This window comes from Lates calcarifer, linkage group LG1 (assembly GCF_001640805.2).
Source record: "Lates calcarifer isolate ASB-BC8 linkage group LG1, TLL_Latcal_v3, whole genome shotgun sequence".
Taxonomy (NCBI): Eukaryota; Metazoa; Chordata; class Actinopteri; family Centropomidae; genus Lates; species Lates calcarifer.
Genome location: NC_066833.1, coordinates 19,057,779 through 19,077,326, shown reverse-complemented (window position 1 = coordinate 19,077,326; position 19,548 = coordinate 19,057,779). Strand labels below are relative to the sequence as shown.

The 19,548-nt window shown below is 40.1% G+C and overlaps 2 protein-coding genes across 3 annotated transcripts in view; both read right to left on the bottom strand.

Moving 5' to 3' along the window:
• Window positions 1-58: 58 nt before the first annotated feature.
• Window positions 59-10,316, bottom strand: ifih1 (interferon induced with helicase C domain 1). 2 transcript variants are annotated; one of them, XM_018702388.2, is made up of 16 exons: window positions 9,762-10,316; window positions 9,277-9,448; window positions 8,921-9,025; window positions 8,456-8,524; window positions 6,446-6,672; window positions 5,554-5,764; window positions 4,263-4,480; window positions 3,593-3,694; window positions 3,346-3,469; window positions 2,992-3,207; window positions 2,116-2,372; window positions 1,871-2,020; window positions 1,590-1,751; window positions 1,307-1,497; window positions 1,110-1,203; window positions 59-626 (listed from the first exon to the last, which is right to left on the bottom strand). In XM_018702388.2, exons 1-16 carry the CDS (start codon window positions 10,200-10,202, stop codon window positions 429-431), a joined length of 2,937 nt encoding a protein of 978 aa, XP_018557904.1. In that variant the 5' UTR covers window positions 10,203-10,316; the 3' UTR covers window positions 59-428. The 2 variants fall into 2 exon arrangements, with proteins under 2 accessions (XP_018557904.1, XP_018557905.1); XM_018702389.2 differs by having other exon boundaries at window positions 8,921-9,001.
• Window positions 10,317-11,147: 831 nt separating this feature from the next.
• The window catches only part of LOC108901048 (potassium voltage-gated channel subfamily H member 7), a 35,251-nt gene continuing 26,850 nt past the window's right edge, over window positions 11,148-19,548 (bottom strand). Inside the window, exons 11-16 of the mRNA XM_051071615.1 lie at window positions 18,879-19,084; window positions 18,613-18,700; window positions 18,274-18,435; window positions 16,753-16,909; window positions 14,714-14,894; window positions 11,148-14,110 (exon numbers count right to left, since the gene is read on the bottom strand). Coding sequence (XP_050927572.1) covers window positions 13,805-14,110; window positions 14,714-14,894; window positions 16,753-16,909; window positions 18,274-18,435; window positions 18,613-18,700; window positions 18,879-19,084 — 1,100 coding nt within the window. The 3' untranslated portion in view covers window positions 11,148-13,804. The remainder of the gene's footprint in view (window positions 14,111-14,713; window positions 14,895-16,752; window positions 16,910-18,273; window positions 18,436-18,612; window positions 18,701-18,878; window positions 19,085-19,548) is intronic.

The window sequence follows — 19,548 nt, the reverse complement described above, 5'->3', positions numbered from 1 at the left end:
AGGTGGTCTCCAAGGGGCTATCACAGGCTCAGTGACTCTCATCTCATGAGACCTCAGGTGTTTGAGAGGAAATATATTTTTTATTCATTTTTTTCCCCCAGTTAATATCCATACCAGCGTACTTACATATATTGCACATGCATTTTATGATTCTTACAGTAAATACAACACTTGGCATCAGATATACCAACAATCACAGTGCAAATTCTTGTTTTGACAAGATTAGAGATTTGGGATTAATTCCACTACCAGTAAAATGATAAAACTGAACTGTAAATCCACCACCTTCAGTGACTCCAATTCTCATGACAAAGTAGCACTCAAAAGAGGGGTTGCATTCAACAGTGTGGTGTGTACAAGCTACACAGTTAAGAACACAAGAAATCAGTGTTGTTTAGATTGCTGGCACAATTCTACATTGTTTTAACTCATGCTGTCTCTTCATCATCAGAGCTGTCGACCACCCGGTTTGCATGTTCAGCGTAGTCAAAGGCAGAAAACCTGACGGCGAGCTCACTCCACTTGGTGCATTTGCTGATCTTCTTTCCATTGAATGTCACCACAAAGTTTTTCACATGGAGGCAGGGGCACTCGATCCCACGGTGCACCATCATCGAACCCCATTTCTGCAATGAAGGTGAGATGTTAAAACGTTAAAAGGGATGATAGTATGTATAGGTGTGTCCGGTTTTTCAGTGGCTACACAAATTAATTCTGACATTTATGACATTTTGTGCACTCAGCTTAAGTATAATTTGGGAGGAAATGGCTCACAGAAAAAAAATACATAAAGCAGTCATGGTTTCTCTGCTAGAAGCTGCATCATGTGATTCTTGGTTTGCCATGACTCATTTTCTCTCCCATTTATTTGATGACTGCTCTTGACTCATTTCCTATTGTTCTCTTGATCTGTCAGTGGGATACCATCATGGAAACTAGTCCCTCTGAGTGCTGCCATGCCCCATGTAGCTTATGTTGCTCTTGGCAAGACAGCAAGTAAGAATATTTTCCAAACTTTTGGACTATTCCTTGAAAATTCATAAGAACATTTTTTTTTCTCTTAACAATCCTAACAAAAAAAGTTTGCAAAATAAGCGAAATATATTTACCTGCCCACAGTCCTTGCATGCTATGAGTTCATTGGTCTCATAATCTAGAAGTCGCTCTTGAAGAGCAGCGTTTTCTCTTCGAATGAAAAGTTCACTGTGAAAAATATGTGATGAATCATAAGAGCCTAATTATATCACTAAACATATGCAAAAGATTCAGAATAACGTAAAAGTGAACTTTAAATTGTAATTGGTACCTAAATTGAGTTGTAACATTGACTCTATGCATGTTTTCTATGATCTGGATGTCTTCACCGGTGCAGACGTGTTTGCTGCAGCCTCTGCAACTGAACTTCACTTCAGACGGGTTCTCGTTCATGTCTTTCTGCTTCTTCTTTGTCATTCTCACCTTCTCCTCCATTATAGCCTGAAACTGAAACTCTATGATCTGAAGAAAGGGAGAAAAACATCACTGAGAACAGCCTTACAGCAGTGTGGATTTCGGTTCACCTGACAAAGGTAAGTTTAAAGTGAACATACCCGTTTGTCATAATCCGCTTGATTTAAAGCTCTGATTTTGTCAATGGCTTTGTCCATCATCTTCGTGCGGTATTCATTGACACACTCCTTTTCAACCACCCCTGAGTTTTTCACCTCAACCAGAGTGTAACTGCTGTCTTCGGCTCTTCCTCTACCTTTAGCCTGCAAAAGGTAATGACTGAATCAGTACAAACAGCATATAAGTGCCTTAATTACTCAAAAGCAATAATCTTTAATAAAGACAACAGGTCCTCAATCATTTGACAACTGACATCACTGACCTGAATCATAGCGATCTCATTGGTCACAAGGCCGTATCGGATAACAAAATTGCAGGCTGGTATGTCCAAACCTTCCTCTGCCACTGTGGTAGCAATCAGCAAGTTGATGTCACCATTGCCGAATTTCTTCAACACATCCTTTTGCTCTGCCTGAATGACACAAATTTGTGTTCGGAGGGTTAATTGCAAATTTGATTATAAGTGCTGGAGACAAATGTAGGGTAGTTTGTGTAGTGTGCACTCACAGAGGTCATTGGTTTGACAACACTCTGGTCTCCTCCTCCAATGACATATGCAGCTTTCACTCCAATGTCAGCAAATTTGGGGTTTTCCTGAATCCACTGGCTTAGAGCAATGGCACTACGACGTGTTTTGGTGAAAATGATCCCTCTGGCCTCCTCCCTGCTGCTGAACTCTTGCAGAATTTTACCTCTTAGTTTAGACAAGCTGTCATTTTCATACTGTGGAATGTCTGCAAGCCTCTGCAGCTCTTCCTTGTTCTCTGCAGGACATAGGTTTTAAAGAACTCAGGTAAATTCTTTGGATCATTTTAGAGGTTGAAGGAATAGCTCAACATTTTGTGAAATATGTTTATTTGCTCTCTAGCTGAGAGTTAGATGAGAAGACTGCTGGCATTCTCGTGTCTGTCTGGTAAATATATGGCTACAGCAAGCAGCTGGTTAGCTTAACTTATCAAAAAGACTGGGGAGCAGCCCAAGTCCATACTAGCACTTCCAATTAACACGATATCTTGTTTGTTGCTTAAGAACAAGAAATTGCCTGGGAAACAAATCTCCTTGTAAAACCAGAACTTGTGTTGAAACTTTGGTTTTATCCAGACAATTTTAATTAGGGCGCTTTAGATAGGTGGTTTGTGGATTTTGTTACCTTTTGACAGAGCTAGCTAGCTGTCTCCCCTTGTTTCCGGTCTTTACACTAAGCTAAGCTAGCCAGCCACTAGCTTTATATTTACCTAACAGATATGAAAGTGGTATTGGTCATTTCATCTAAATAAGTGTATGTGTCTGTCTGTAAGTAGTGCCTTAAAATGCTAAATGACATATGATAGGACTGATAATTAGTTTCAGTGTTCTTGATAATGCAAGTCAACATTATAATACCTTCAAACAAATTGAAGAGGAATCTCTCTGTGACTGTGATTTTTATGTTCTGGTCATCGTCTGGGCTTGTTTTTCTCTTTAGTTCCTCCTCGTGGTATTTTTTCAGGAAACCAAAGGCATCACGCATGCGAATGGTGTTGCTGAGATTCAGGCCCTCGCTGTATTGTCGGAGATGGTCTGCGCAAACCCGCACTTTCTGATTTTCTTCTGTTGCAGCTAAAAAATTGATTAAAACAGGTTTTAGATCCCTACAAGCCAGGGTAGTTTGTTATCAGTCAGAAAACAACATAAGTTAGACAGAGGTTAGTATTCCTGAAGATGAGGATAATAATGCATGCTATGAGTTGCACTCACCTATTCGCTCTTTTTGAACAACCCACTGTTCATAGTTCTGAGAGCCAAGATCACAGGTGGGGCTCAGGTCGGCATGGGCATGAATGGCATTCATGATTTTCTTAATTACATCACCAAAGGGATCCTGAAAAATATGTTTGGTTGTACAAAAATACAAGAATCTTAATGCCATTCCTTCTTCTTCATTCGTTCATTCCCACTGTATTAAAAGGCTATAATGAGGACAGCTCTTGTTAAACTAATGTACCGCTTTCCTGTCTTCAACAGTTAGAGTTATTTTCCTTGGCTCCTTTTTGTGTTCCCCGAGGCTTCTTGTCATAATCTTGGAAGCATCCAAGTTTGCACAAATCTATGAAAGAGACACAGATTTATAGAGTTAGAATGAATCAAACTAATACATACATACACTGTCCCACTGTTTCTACTAAATGTCTGCATGTCTAACAGTTAAAACCAAAAAGGTGCTTTCATTTTTTTTGTCTTTCGTGGCAGTAGGAAACTTTATGACTGCCCTGTGTGCACGGGCAGTGTGGAACATTAGAAACAGCTTGGCTGGCTGAATAGGATTCTTGATGACTTAAGAAGGAAAAACTGGGGCAAGGTTTAGATGAACAAAAGAATGAAAAACAAATTATGTTTATGATGACACATGAATATGCTGGGTGTGGACACAGTGAATGCTGCAGACTGTAAACCAATCCAATGAAAATACCCTGCAATATATATTTTTTTTGATTTGAATACATTCTGTTTTTGTTCTGACTGTGTCAGAGAGGATCTATTCATCTCTCAAGTGATTTTCAAGGCCAGATGTGGTGTTTTAGATTGGATCAGCTGATACCTTGTATACACAGGCTAATATGTGCTAACATATTTGTCTTAATAGGTAGGAACAGAGAGCTGAGAATGGTATTTACTCGCAGAATGTGCTCCTCTGCTTTCTCCATTTTCGTGGCACCCCCCACCCCTGGTGAGGCAGTCAGGCCCAGAATCTGAGGGAGGGGCACAGGCTCCTTCTGCTCCTTCATCAGCCTTCTGTTCTTGTGTTTCTGCTTTAGGTAGCGCATCATTATGTGGTTGTAGACCCCTCCTTTCTGAGTGTGGTGACACTCATCTATTACGATCAGTGTCAGATCTACAAGAGCAGAAGACATAACAACAAACACATAAATAAAAAAAGAGGTAGTCTCTGGTTGATATACTTGTCAGGGATACAGATGTGGTTTATTGCAGCATCATGATTGTTGGATTCAAAAAGGAAGTATAAACATAGACAAAGACTATTGTTTGATAAGATTACTGCTTGCTTTTAAAACAATAACATTTGCATTTCAGTTCACTGTAATCACTGTAACATTGTCTAGAGAAAAAAATGCTTACATCTTAAGAAAGACAACAGTTTTCTCAACCAAACAGTGCTATTTTAAAGTTATTTATTTAAGTTTGTTAATAAATAGAGGTGATTTTCCCTCACAGATTACAGTGTCTTTCCTCCCACACGAACCAGCACTTTTCCAGGAACTTCTGATGCAGCAGTTTAGGCCACACAAAAACAAATGCTGGAAAAGGGTCTACTTCAAATATAACTTTAGCTACTCAGTGTTTCAGAAAAGTGCCGGCGAGGTGAATTGTAATCATTCACATATGCAAGTTTACCCAGACTGATACAAATTTGTCCCAGGAGAAAAAGAGCATGGAGAGTGGCAGCTTGATAGAAGCTCTCATGTGAATTTGATCAGCCACACACTGATGGCTTGAACAGACGTGTGGCCTGGAAACCAGGAGATAGGAGAAAAAAAAAAAAAGAGTACACGCTCTCGGGCGTTTCAACAAACAGCATATGTTCCACTGAGGTGGCTATTCCACCTTGGAGTGGTGAGTGCCAACAAGAGTGAACAGCAGAGCCGGAATACTTTGACAAGATCCTGTCAGGTATCATCGGGGGAGATGAGTCCTCTGAGTAGCTTTCTATTCCAAAACCTGTCAGTGTCTGTGGTTTAAGCCTGGATACATTTTAGCTAAAGGTTTTAGCCTTAGCCTTTTTTTTTAAAACAGAGAATTAAAATGTAGAAATGGCCGTGTTTATTCCTGAATGCTTATTTGTGTTTGTGTGATCAAGTTTCCTGAAACTAAAGAAAACTATTCAGTGAAGGAAAAACTTGTGCTGGATTCTATTAACTTTTGTAAAATCACACAGTAAAATCATACCGCTTAAGTTCACCCCTTCATCCTCTCCACTGTTGGACCTCTCCAAGTAGTTTTCCAGGATCTGGGCTGTGCAAATGATGACATCATTTTTCTTCACAATCTCTGTGAAAGAGATTTTGAGCTGGCTGTCTCCACTGACTCTCTCCACTTTGTATGAGCTCCTCAGAAATGGCAAGAACTCAGCTGAATAATGCTGCTCGACGAGAGGAATCTGCAGGACACCAGTGCAAATTCATTTTTATGATGACAGTGCTACAAAGTCAGGAAAGTTGACAAACAGAAATCATGTCTGCATTGTTTCTATTACTACAAAGCTCTTGAGTGTGTTTAGTTGTGATTACTATAATAACTGCAGTGTTTATTATTTGTAGACAACAGCCTGGCAGAGATAAACATGCCCTGGTTTATTTTTTTCACTTTGGCTGGGGCAGGGTTTCAAATTACTTGTGGAATGATTTTTTTTAAATGAGATTTTATTGCTCATTGTTTAAGGGCTGGGGAGCGGCCAACTAGCCAAGTTATTGCTCTGTTCTTTCTAGTATTGAAGAACTATGAACCACTTTGATGAGTTTCAGACACATACAATCACTATTTCCCAAGCTGTTTTAAAACTCAACTAAATTGATTTATAGCTGGAAAACCTTTAATCCAAAATGGCATGAGAAGTGTTTTTTCCCCCAGTGCAGAGTAGATCACATATGTGCAAAACAGTAAAAAAAGTGCAGGGGAATATCTAAACCTTATGACAGTATGTAATTTGTGGTGGGCTGACCCACATGTGCAAACTGACTAAAAGATAGAGTGTTTTCTTTGGATATGAAAAGGACAGAAGTAGGTTATCATAACAGTGCAAAAGCCATAAGTCAGGTATACCAGACTTGAGTTGTAGTACCTTGTTCACAAGGACGACCACTTTCCCTGATTGCCCCTCTGCCCTCCTGCCGTCCAGATGTTTTTTGGTAATATAAACTGCGACTCTGGTTTTACCACTTCCTGTTGGGAGGCATATGATGATGTTTTTCCCCTCCAAGGCAGGTCTAGCGACCTCCTCCTGATAATCTCGAAGAACAATATCATTGCTTTCTGGGCCTCTGGCTGCTGCTGCTGGGTTGGCTCCATCTGTAATGCAGAGCAGAGGATCAGACAGACAAAACTTCTGTCCATGTCAGCAACCCACAATTACAGGCATTACCAGCAGGAAAAGACTGTGCTTGTCATTGTTGGTGGTTTTGTAGCAGACTGTTTTCTTTGATAGATTCATTGTCCCTTCTGAACACTTCACCAAACAAAGTGGTATAAGTACAAGTGGAACACCTATAAAACTATGTCTTAGGTTGTTAAAATATGAACACTGTGCACTATAAATAATACTACTGAGAGGCACTATTGGACCATTTTTGCTTAATCTAAACCATGAAGTGTTAAGATTTAAAACCACTGTGCAAAAAGTAGGCAAATGTGTGCAACAGATGCTGTTGTTTCGAGTACAAATAAATATCTGGCCTTTTACCTTATTACAAATGTAAAATTGGCTCAAAGTTTCCTAAAATAATCAAACATCAGGCACTGTTTTTCCTTGCACAAGCTGACATCTGCATGTATTTATTAATCATTTACATTTTGTCAAATTGCTTAGGGGGTGTATCATTTCGTCATGTGTCGTTTCTGTAATGTCTTCGCTGTTCCTGATGTCTGTTGTGGCTTGCAAGGACAGCAGACTTGCTATGATCCACTTCAGTCAGCCTTTAAGTTACTGGCAAGCGATGACTCATTTTCTCTGTCTAGGCCGGGAATAAAACATAACTAAGGAACCAAGCGCAGTATATCCCCCCTCCACAACCTTTTCCCTTCAGCTCAAAGTTCTACATTTCCCCTCCACTTATGATTTCAAGCCCCCGGAACGTTTTTGTTTTTTTTCCTCGGTGCAGACGGCTTTTAATTTTCCCTCTCAGACTTTGTATGCCAGAGGTTAAAAGTACTGTTTCAAGCAACTACATAAAGTAAATACATGTCTATGCCGATGAAGAGATAGAGCTTTAACAACAATGAGAAGTAAACAGCTGCCTGTGCAACCCCCTGAACTTTTACCAGCAGTTCCCAGACACTAAACTAATTTAATACCACAAAGGACAGAAAACCCGCAGGCCTATTTCTCAGTGTGTTTCAGTGCAGTGAAACTAAAGTTAATTTCAGAAGACCCACAAATAATTCTGCACATGCAACTCTTTTCACAGACTGGTGGAACAATCTTAAAAGTAATCCTCTTTGTCTAACTATGCATTCTGGCCAACAACGGTGAGGTATATGGTATTACTCAAATGAATAAGACAAACTGTATTGTAACCTTAGTAAAATAAAAGACAGCTTCCTCTGTTTCTTCATTTCATATTATCATTTCCACTGCCTTAGTTTACATTATGTGCCACTTCTCTGATCTGGTCAGTTATCCCTGAAGCAATCATTCATTATGAGTGCACACTGACAGAAAAACACTTTATATGATAACAGTGCAAAGACAGATTATGTTGATGCAGTAGTTACTGAAATAATCTCTACAATCCGGCAACATAGAGTCAGCATGTGGTTTTAATTTGAAGCGCTGGCTATGTTCTCTCCTCTTTGACCTCTCTGTGGTACATCATGGTACACACATGGAAGGTATTCTTGGGTGTCAGGCAGGCAGGACGTGCCAATGCTCCACTTGCAGCACATTCCAACTACCTAATGCCTTTCTGATAACACAGGACATTTACAGAACTGACATACATTTTTCTTGCTATGCCTCGTGTTTGGTTTTTGTGTGTGGCCTAATGGGGCAAAACAAGAGGGAGCCTTATAGATTACTAACATACTTTAAATACTTTAACAATATCAAGGGTGAGCGAGGTTGAATCAGTCTCACCTGGCTGTTGTGAGGGCTCCGAGCTGACTGGGAGTTTTTCGGATTTAGTGTTCGCTCCTTCATACAGGTCTGAAAAGATACAACTCAGGTGTAAAAATCACAGTCAAGAAAGGCAGGAGCTACATCTAAACCTTGTTTGGCGTTGAAAGTACCAGCTGGTAAAAGGTTAGTTCACCCAAATTACCAAAGAATTACCAAAAAGCAAATTTCACCACTCATCTCTAGCCATGCAGTTAATTTACTTACTGGGGATTTGAAATATCTGTCTGTGAGGTTTCTGCTACCTCTCAAATACAAGGGAAGTGAAAAAGTGTTTAAAGTGTTTTTTAAATGTATTTATGCAATGCCCCACTTACTCATGGTAGACCACAAACCTGATTGTGGACAGTTTTTTCATATCCAATGCCCAAATTCCATTCATTGTTCTTTATTTATTGATCATTGAACAGATTTGCTCTTTAAGACCTGTGGTTTCAGGATCCTCTGTTACGTTGATTTCCATATACTCTGGGCTTTCAGCTGCTGCCGGGCTTCCTGTAGGTTCACCTTTCAGAGAAGAAAGTTTCTCATCTGGGCCAAATAACAACAACAACAAAAAAAAAAAAAAAAAAAAAAAAAATCTTAAACCACAGTGTGAAAATAGCTTTCAGTGTGAAGGTGTTTATTATTGATAATTGCTCATCAACACTATTAATTATTTTCTCAAAGTTTATGAGCTCTAATAACGTTGAGATAAAAATAGTGGTCATATGTTTCTCTACCGCAAGACTGTCTGATGGAATTCCCCGTGATGGGTGTGTGCTCCTGTAAAAATTAGTCACCTTGTTTTTCACAGTCAGGTGAGCCTCCAGTCAGCTCATACAGGTGCTTGTGTTCAGTTTCACGCAGAATTTGTAGAAATTTTGAAAACCACCCTGGTCGACCTCTCACGATGATGCTCAGAAGTTCACGGGCTCCACTAATGGATCCATTGTTTCTTATTTCAGCTGTAATCTAAAACACAATGAACACAGTAAGTGGAGAAGACTGGTTATGCAATCTGAGTGAAGTCTAGTGGTCTGCTTGTAAGATTAGTGCATTTGTCTGCCATCTTGTGGTCAAGAACCAGAAAGACATCTTTTGGGACCTGAATTTCGAGTTAAAAAGTTAAACTGGAGAAAGTACACATACAGACTACATGTGTTGACAGTTTGTATTATAAATTTATTCTGAATGCTGTTACCCTTTGAGACTTACATTAAGTTACCTGGATCATAGCTGAGGGATTAAAAAAAAAAAAAAAAAAAAGAATCAGCAGTATACTTACTCTCTCACTGTCCTCGGGGTTGATTAATTCTTGAGCCAAACAGTGTACACAGACTTCTTGAGTCTTCATTTTCACAAGACTGGGTGAGAGTAGTCTAATAAGCAGAACACAGTAGTCATTCTCTGCCTCCACTTCAGGTTCTGGGAGATTTCCCTGCATATAATCCGCTGCATGGACACAACCTGAATTTAACAACGCGTCAACAAATACATTGAACCAGCCAGTGTTGTGTGGCTTCGTAATAACCACGTTAATGAGGAGATCTGCAGCAGCTATGTCACCATCGGTTCTCGCTTTTTGTCTGATCTGTTCCTTTTGAGCGGGTTTCATAAAATCTATATAATCCAGAACCCGGTTCACCGAAATGAGCTCCCGCAGCCTGGGCTTGAAGTTTTCAATGAGATTCTCCCACGTTTCATCTGTATCAGTATCGGAAGTCATTTCTACTCACTCAACCGATAACACCGATTAAAAGGTACAAACAGGGTCCAGCGTAGTTTGAAAACACTGACAGTAAAAGTGATGATTCACTGTGCTATTATCGAGGAAAACGAAACTCTGTTTCACTTTCGTTTCTCCAGAATTCTCAATAATAAAACTGACAACTAGGTGTCAGTATTGGAGCACAGGAGTTGGTTTTGCACGTCCACATTTTCATCATTTACTCAGCATTTGTAGCTGATATCATAAGACAAGCTTTCTAATATTCAGTCACTATAAGGACTGTTGTTAGTACACAGCTGTTAATAAGGGCGTTGCACCTATGTATTTCCTGTCTTTGTATCAATACAATATAATCATAGAATTCTTTTAAGAAGTCTTACAAACCCAGTGTGCACTCACACAGGTGTTTTCTACATATCACAGACTTCCTCACACTCTCAGGTTGCATCTGTAAAGGACAACTTTTTATTGGTCCATTGCATGATTTAGGTGACCTCATGGAATTCCCAGTAAAGCTCTGCACAGTATCACTTTCAGGAGTTGCCTGATCAGCCAGAATAAAGGAAAGCACCAGTTTTACAGGAGTAGAAATGCATTAGGTATGTATTTGGGTATTATACTTATTACTCCACTACATTTAATGACCACTATAGTAGCATCTTTGAAGATAAGGACACCCCTATATGACAAGGAAAAAGTAAAAAAATATGCATTGCTATAGACGCTCAGCAGTATAAGGAAGATGCCAGACATGGCTCCACTATAGCATTATAATGCTGCTTAGAGGTTAACTCACCAATCATTTTCATCAGTAATTTAAGAGTAGGATGGGCTATCCCCAAGGCAAAACTCAACAGTTCCTGCTTACATATTATATACGTAAAAACAATATTTCTACTGTAAATCTGGTTACATGGACTGAAAAAAGGAAAAGCCAATAACACAACTGTAAGTGTATTTTAATTTATTGCTCCCACAGCTTCAAAACAAACATATTTACTACTGTTTTGCTAAAGAGTTTCTCATATAATTTACTCAGTTAAAAAAAATACATTTTTTTTCACATCTGGCAATAGGATGTATTTATTTTCTAACAATTGTTTAGCAACATATTATCTTTAATGTACATTGCCAACAAAAACAGTGCAGGAAAATAATATGGTTTGTTGTTGTATGGTTAGTTATACATGTAGATGTTGACTTAGCATTTGGATTGATTGTATAGGCACAAGACCCTCTCTGGGGCCTGTTTATGCGCAAGTACTAACTTTCCATGTGTTCAAAATTTCCCAAACCCCACCCCCACCCTCTCCTCCCAACACACCCCCGAAGTGCATCCTAAAAGAGACAAGTATGCTGACATCATTTTATGTTGTAATGTGCTACTCTGGGCTCATAAGCAGTGCAAAACAGTAAATATATAGATATAAAACACATGCACTGCCATGTAGAAATGCCTACATCATACTTGTTTGTCAGAGGCCTAGCTCTGGGATAACAGCAGAATACTCTTCATTCTGCATGCCATGGTATCTGCCTGGACAAGCATGTATGGTGTGTTCTGTTGGCTTAATGTAGGTGTAGGTGCAGATCAGTGACCGCAGAAATAATGCACATTGTTTAAAAAAGAAAACTACAGTACCCTTGATACTGTACTGTATATTGCAGTGCAATTGTCCATAACCCCTGAGTCACACTTCAGAGAAGACAGGCATACAGCTAGGGAAAAGAATACTGTTCTCACACCTTCGTAATAATGCTGTATTACACTAATAGTTGCAGAAAATGTGAATGTTCACATGCAGGCTCAGGCCCCCTAAGAGGTAGGGTCTGTATATGTATCACAAACAGGCTTTAGACTCTAATAGGTTTTAACAGCGACGACCAGGTTAATCAGTGTCAGTTGAGGCTATCCATGTCGTGTTTCCACTTGTGGCCTTGTCTGTGCATTACTTTCAGAAGATGAATGGCTGGGGCTGTCTTATCTCTTCCCCTCCTCATACTTCAAGTACTCCCACCTGTGCAACGGCAATGAGGACACAAAGCAGTGCAACACCCTAGCTTTGGCTCACATTCTTGCTTCCAAGTTTCAGGTTGCGCACACAAACTGCTTGAATACCAAGTCTTTGTCCACCAGCTGCCAGACTGCCTTGGTGACAGCCTCCAATCAGCATTTACAACCTTCAGTTGTGGCCTCCCCAGCTCTGCTCGCCTGTTGCACTGACTGGAGTGTAGGAAGCTGAATGGTCAGCATTGCCCTGTCTCTAGGGCCACTTTGGCAGTGAGTGGTACAGTAGCTGCTCCTTGTTGACACTCAGCTTCTGGAGAGATAACTGTTCCCTCATCTGACTACAGGCATGAAAAGGTTAAAAAAAAAAAAAGGGTTGACATGTTTGTTGGCAAATTCCTGTCCAAAGAAATGATCATTCTGTTATGTACAGTGGGATGACTTATTTGAATGGTCTTTTCCTGCCCCTCTTCCTTGCTTCGTTGGAGGATTCTTGGCTTCCAATTGTATCCCTGTCTGTCAGATGACTTACTTGTGCTTGGTGCTAAGAAGAGGTCATGAGACTTCTGTGTGGTTCTGCTGTCACTCTCACCTTCTGCTTGAACAAAAAGTCCCTGTTTTTGATCTCTTCCTGGATCCTTGCCAATCATGCTCAGCACCCACAGTTACATTCTCTGGCTTTGCAGCTGACACCAAGAGGAAACTCAAGTGATCATGGACTAATGCCTGTATCCTGGCATGTGCTAGACAGTAGGACCAGCCTAGTGTGAGGTAGGTCAGTCAGCTCTTTTTACTTCGCAAGTAATGACTGAAGGAAGGAAACATCTCTGTGATGGTCAAGGACTTCAGACCCTTTTCCTGGATCCATAAATAAAGTTATGAACATTGATAGACTTGTGCACACTGGTGCATGTGTTTGACCAGATTTCATTACAGTGGGTCATGTGATGGTCACCCTGGTGGCCCACACTAGTGTGACCACTTGTGTGCTGGGACATAAAACGTTGTAGCAAAGTTACAGGAAGAGGTACAGAACCCATCAAAGCCCATTAGGGCATAAAGCCTGGTTAGTTGGTTTTTTTAAGTTAGTTAGGTGTTGTAGTGCTAGTTCTATCACAACCAGGTGGTGCCCTTTAACCAGCACCCCTGCTGACTGAGTAGAATTTAGTTAAGAAGCTGTAAACTTAGTGATTGAGGAATTGCTATCCTCTTATAGGGGGAGTCTCCATGGGGTTGAATAGCTTCATCCTGATTGGTTGGGCATCTGCATTTTCAGTGAGTAAAGTGAGGGAGTGATGACTCTTATAGATTCAATCAGAGGGCTCCTGTGTAGATAGAACTACTGTTACAATATGTAACTATTGTTATTACACTGATAACTGCAGAAAACACTTTGTTATTACACTGTTAACTGCAGAAAACAGTGTTTTATTCATATGCATAATGAAAGAAAAAACATCTTATTTCTATTACCAAGGCATTGCAAATTAACAATACAGATGTCTGTGCCAGCATGCTGATAAAAAAAAAATGCTACTTAGTAATTACAGCATTACAACCCAGATATTAGAACGCTGTGCCACTGAAAGGTTTATGGCCCTGGAAACTCTGGGTCTGAAACAGGTCTATGGAGTCCAGTGGTGTCGAGCTTGGGGTTAGAGGGGGATGGGGAGGAAGAGGAGGAGGTGGAGGAGGTTTCAGCTGGAAGAAGGATCAGTGCAGACTGTTGATGCCCAGTGGTCTGTTGTTGCTGCTGTTGTTGCTGTTGTTGTGGCTCTGTATGTCTTTGTCCAAGCAGTGCTGTAAGGCTGTCCTCAATGGGTGCATTCACGTTGGCCAAGCTCGACAGTGAGTCTTTGGATTCCTGAATGGCGCTCTCCAGTTTGTGGTTGGGGCCCTAACAAGAATAGTGGTAGAATGCATAAAGCTTAGAAGCATGAATGGGGTTAAACTGATTTAAATTCACTTAAGTGAATCAAATGTATTCATTCAAAGCTTGTATTCATTTACGATCTTCTTTCAACCTGGTAATCTATTCTTAATAAAGACTTGAATGAGAACTACCAAATGTGAATTTATGATTAACATAAGAAATAATATATCATAATAATTTTACAAATTAAGCTTAATTATTTTGTAAGAGTATAAAAAAGAAGTTGAAGTAAGTTGACAGTAATAGAAAATATGTGTCTAAATGTGATTGCAAAAACTTTGGCAGACCATCCAATCCATCAAGACATTCATCAGTAACATTGTGAAGAATGTAGGAGCAAAGCTTCATCAAATAGTGGGAACTTGTAAGAATATAGAGACTGCCTCACTGTCTCCCTGAACATCACTAATGGTGAGAGCATGATTGATGGATTCTAACAGCTAGCTGATGCGTGACTTCAGTGAAGAAAAAAAAATACAATGCTTCATGTACGAATGTGCAAACGATAACCTGACTCATTGCACAGAAAAAAACTGTCTCCACTGAATAAAGTGAGAACATCCTTACTTGAGTTCCTTTATGGCTGAAAAAATGGCTTGCAGTCAGAGCAACTGGCTGAACCTTCACAGCAGGTCTGTGATAGTCTGGACTGGCAGTCACAGTGCTGTAGGCTGGAGGTCCCAGAGTTGGCTGTCTCTGTAACAGCTGCAGGATGGTCTGAATATCTGACATCAGCTGAGACTCCAGCCTCAAAAAAAGAAGAGAAAGGAACAGAGTGAGACACACAGACAGACAATTAATCCCTGAGAAGAGGAGATGAATGCATAATTCTGTCAAGTCTTAACATTTGTTGTACAGTTGTACTTTACTGAGCACTAGATGGAGCTTCTGCTCCTCAACTGGTGGACAAATTAGATGGTAAAGGCGTGGAAACACATTCTGCCAGAGTAGTAGACGGAAGACACTGGTCCTACTAGGAGTGATAATGAGCTTTGCGTGGGAGGTGTGAATTCAGCGTTTACTGTGGAAATGACTGTATCACACTTGTTTGGTCAATCTAATTATGACTAGATTTCATCCAAGATCTATATTTAGGGAATCAGGCAAAATTAGGTAATGCAGAATAACCTTTTAATTACCTGTATCCTATTTAATATAAACAGACAATGCCAAATTGGTTATGTTCCTGGTTAACTGTGTTCCATTAGTGAGGAAGCATTTGTTCCCTGGGTAATGACTATTACAGGGTAGAATAAAAGCACTCAGAGAGGAGACATTCATTGCAGGTGCAGCAAACTGAATTTTATTTTTTTCTTGGCTATTTATATGGATTTGTTGAGGAGACTGCCACACCAACATTTTTTTTCCTGTCATATCCTTTCAAACTAGTCAAAGCCACAAAAACACAAAATGACAGAGAAGTGCTGCTCATCCTGCAGCCAGCTAGCATTAGGGGGAAAAAACAAGGTCAGGTAGAGTGCAGTGGATAAAATGTCTTACTTGTGCTAAATAAAATGAGCCTGCCCAGTATTCCAGGCACCCTGATGCTGTCTCTCATTGTCTGTGATAATTCCAGCTAAAAATACCACCTGCTGTTCATTTGTGTGCCCATTTCAGGTGGCCTGCTGGCTGCAGGTGTGTCGTTAAAATGATGGCCAGCCAGTCAAGTACAGAGAATAATGAGACTAAGATGTTATGTTTTAGTTCTGGAAAGGTAGTGTACTCACATATTTATTGTTTAAACCACAGTGGGTTCAGCTAGAGAGTGGCTTTTGCTTAAAGATGTTTCAGACATACTTTGCTCTATCATCAGTTTTAGATTGTTTGATATGTTCCGGTTCTACAGTGGTACATCCTGCTTTCAGTAGATCCACCCTCCCACTCTGAGTCCAACAACAGCTTCTGCCAGCTAGTTGCCTTCCCCCACCTACTCGCGTACATTAGCAATTGAAATACACACTGCCAGTGATGGCAGTGGAAGTGTCGCTTACTTTTAGTGTGGGCGGTGACAACTTTAAAAAACAAAGCACTCCATAATCATTAAGTCACCAACTGAAAATGCAATGGTAGGATAAATAATAAGAATAATCAAAAATTTCATTGTGCTGCTTCCTTAAAATTTGTCCACGAACAATGCCCTGATGACAAGATGCCCTGCCCTCCTGGCTTAAAAGGTGCTTTTACAAATGGCTACACATGCTGGTTTTAAATCCTGCAAGTCTGATTGCCAACCATTACCATTTGTTTGATTTGTGAAGGTCTGTGAGCATGGCAAAAAAAACATGCTGCTTTCACTATGAAAGTGTAGATAATTGCAGCATGGGAGAGCAAAGTGAGTTGTGTCAATTTCAACTAGTGTGACTGTCTGACATGAGTTGTCTGACCATATGATAAAACTGTGATGAAGCACTCTCCATGTTGGTGACAAAAAGAAACCACTGAGTCTTAGAGCAGTATGTTACTTAAAGAAAAAGAAAACATATTTTTATCATATTAATAAGAATTATTAATATTAATGTAAAAATATGAACATTCTGGAGCAATTCATAGCCTATGACAATAAACTGAGGATCAACCATCTGTATGCTGACTCTAAAAACACGTACCTGTTTAAGTGCTCTTGAAGCTGACCTAGGCGCTGTTCCACCTCCCCATATGTGATTTCACTGGCAGAATTATCGTCCTCTCTCAGGTCCTGGAACTGTGCTGACTCATCCAGGTAGTCTGTAGGCTTCTTACAGGCCCATTTATCACAGCACAGATCTGGAAAGGCACACCAACACGCGTACTTTACATCATCACATGTGGGTCAGAGCAACGTCATCACTAAACAAAAAAGAATCCAACTAAAATAGAATGTAATTAATCTCTGCAGGAGAGCTGTGTGTAGGTCCTTTGTTGTAATTTATCAAACCCTTGTACTGGGAGAATTGTTAATGCAATGTTTTGCAGTAGCAAACTAACTCAGCTGTTATCTCTGCTGGGCACCTGGTGGTATCCAGCTTGTTGTCCCGTGATATGGGTTGAGCCCCTTTTGTGATTTTAAACACATAGATGGTTAGTTCTGTGATTACACTATCTCGTGCAGCAGTCTGTGTAGGGGGCTTTGTACTACCACGATGAGCTATATAGATAGGAGCATCCTTGTTGGCTGCTCTGTGTGCCTTCACCATGGATAGCTCTTGGCTTTCCCCTCATGTGGCAGAGATTAACAGAAGCCCCAGTCCATCATTCAGCATTTTTTTTTTCCCTCTATATCCCCAACTGTCAGTTTTGTATTCTACATACTGTAACGTCAGTTATGCTAAGTAGACAAAGTTTTGCAGTTATCACAGTGTATTGTAGATCTCTGACCCAGACAATAAAAACTACTACTTATTATTGCTAATGTATGTCTTTAAAGCTTGTCCCATATATACAGGGATGAGGAGTGAACAGAGTTGAAACACATGTCTCATTTGCCTGTCTCTATTGGGTGTTGTTGATATGTACAGGAGTGGACACAAACACATCAGAAACATATGAAGCTAACCATGGTAATAGCCATGCAATAAAAAACTGTAAAGCTTGTAATGGTCAGCTACAATAAGTGGATGGTGATTATATCAAGCTTTTGTTGTGATTCAATTAAACCATTGCATCGTCCCTTTTTAAAGGCCATAAGCCCATAAACCATGGTCCTTGTCACTCCTAATGCTGTGTTCAGACCAACATTAGCATTATGTGAAAAAGCAGCCTAATTACTTTGACTAATCAAATATTCAGTTCAATTCAGTTTTATTTATACAGCGCCAAATCACAACAGAAGTTATCTCAAGGCACTTTTCATATAGAGCAGGTCTAGACTGTACTCCTTACATTATTATATTTAAAGAGAGAGACCCAACAAGCACACATTCCTGATTGATTATTTTATAACGTGACAGAGGATAAAAGCCTGAGAAAATCTTAACATCCTGCACACATTTGCTCTAACCACCCATTAGGAGCTGATAGCACATTTTCTCCCACTGACTTTCCCTGACCACAACTTTTTTTTCCCATGCACCACCCAGGAACAGCTAGCAATATGTCTTTAACAGTTATTGTTGTAACAGTAAAAAGTAAAGTAAAACAAGATATATTACCTTCAAAAGATGGATTTCTCTCCAAGTTGTCTCTGACAATAAGGTCTGAGTCCAGGGCTGGGGGATTGGGTGAAGAGGGACCCAGAACTCCTGAACATCTCTTTAGGCACGAGTTAGATTCCCTCTCCCGCCCCTGGTCTCTAACCACTTCCTTGTTTTCCCCTGTGGAGTGGCAACACAATCAACAGGAGTAAGTGGAATAACACAGTCCTGTATTCCACAGAGTATCGATGTTCTCAGCGAGCACCACACGGTGAACAATAACAAGTAATGGACAAATTTGCAACCACAAAGCTGAACAAGGCTGCACTGGACCTGTGCAGATTAGTTCCAACTTACCTTTGGATACATCTGGTGTGAAGGAGATTCTTCTTTTAATGTTCTTCTTGCCCTCACCATCTGAATCACAGTCTTGGGAACCGGAAGGCTGCAAAAATGTGACAGTTAAACTCTAGTAGTTTATATGCTATTGCTAGGAGGAAAAATAGAATCTGGTAAAATCTTGAATAATTACATGAATGTCCACGGTCATGACAATGTGAATGCTTGTTACACAGTACCAACTGAACATGCAGTTCTCATAGCATCAGTGTAATATAATCTACCTTGGGAGACTCATCTCTGAGGTTGAAGGTGAGCTCCAGGTTGTTGAAGAAATAGTCAGCAAACTCTGGGTACATGTCTAACACATCCAGCAGATCCTCCCTCTGAATGGTGCACAGGTCACAGTAACTCAGAGCTCGCACATCGGCGTTGGATTTTCCAGGCTTAGTAAACAGATGGATCATCTCTCCAAAGATGTCGTTTTTTCCTAGTAGTGAGACAATAAATCTTTCTCAAGAGTTTCGCTGGGAATAGGGAAAATTCAGTCAGTTTTACCTGCTCGGACTTCTTCAAGTACTCATACGTATTTTAGAGAAGCATTTGTGTCATGTTTTCTATGGGGATTTATCTAGCTATTCCTCAGGCTCTCACAAAAGGGCAGCAGACATGTTTGTTTTTTGTGGATAATGAAAATCAAACAGACTCTCCTCTCTGTGTAGATGTTCTCCCAAGGCCTGTGCATCACTTGTCTTTCTATCTTTGATCCATTATTAATGCTGACGAATAACGGCTAACTCACAGCAGCTTTGATGTGGGACTGAAAGGAGGGTTTGATTGTGACTGACATACTTTACTTGTTGTGTGCTTCAAAGGAGAGGACTTATGTTGATAATGGCTAGCATATAAAGAAGCCAGTTTTTCAGTAAACTTCCAGTCCAAGTCATAAAATCT

Bases quoted from the DNA above. Each gene is read 5' to 3' on its own strand.
- ifih1 (XM_018702388.2), bottom strand. From the start codon at position 10,202: ATGACTTCCGATACTGATACAGATGAAACGTGGGAGAATCTCATTGAA. The intron at 9,026-9,276 runs GTGACTAATTTT...TATTTGGCCCAG, and splicing joins ACCTGACTGTGAAAAACAAG to ATGAGAAACTTTCTTCTCTG. The intron at 627-1,109 runs GTAAATATATTT...CCTTCATTGCAG, and splicing joins CATGCAAGGACTGTGGGCAG to AAATGGGGTTCGATGATGGT.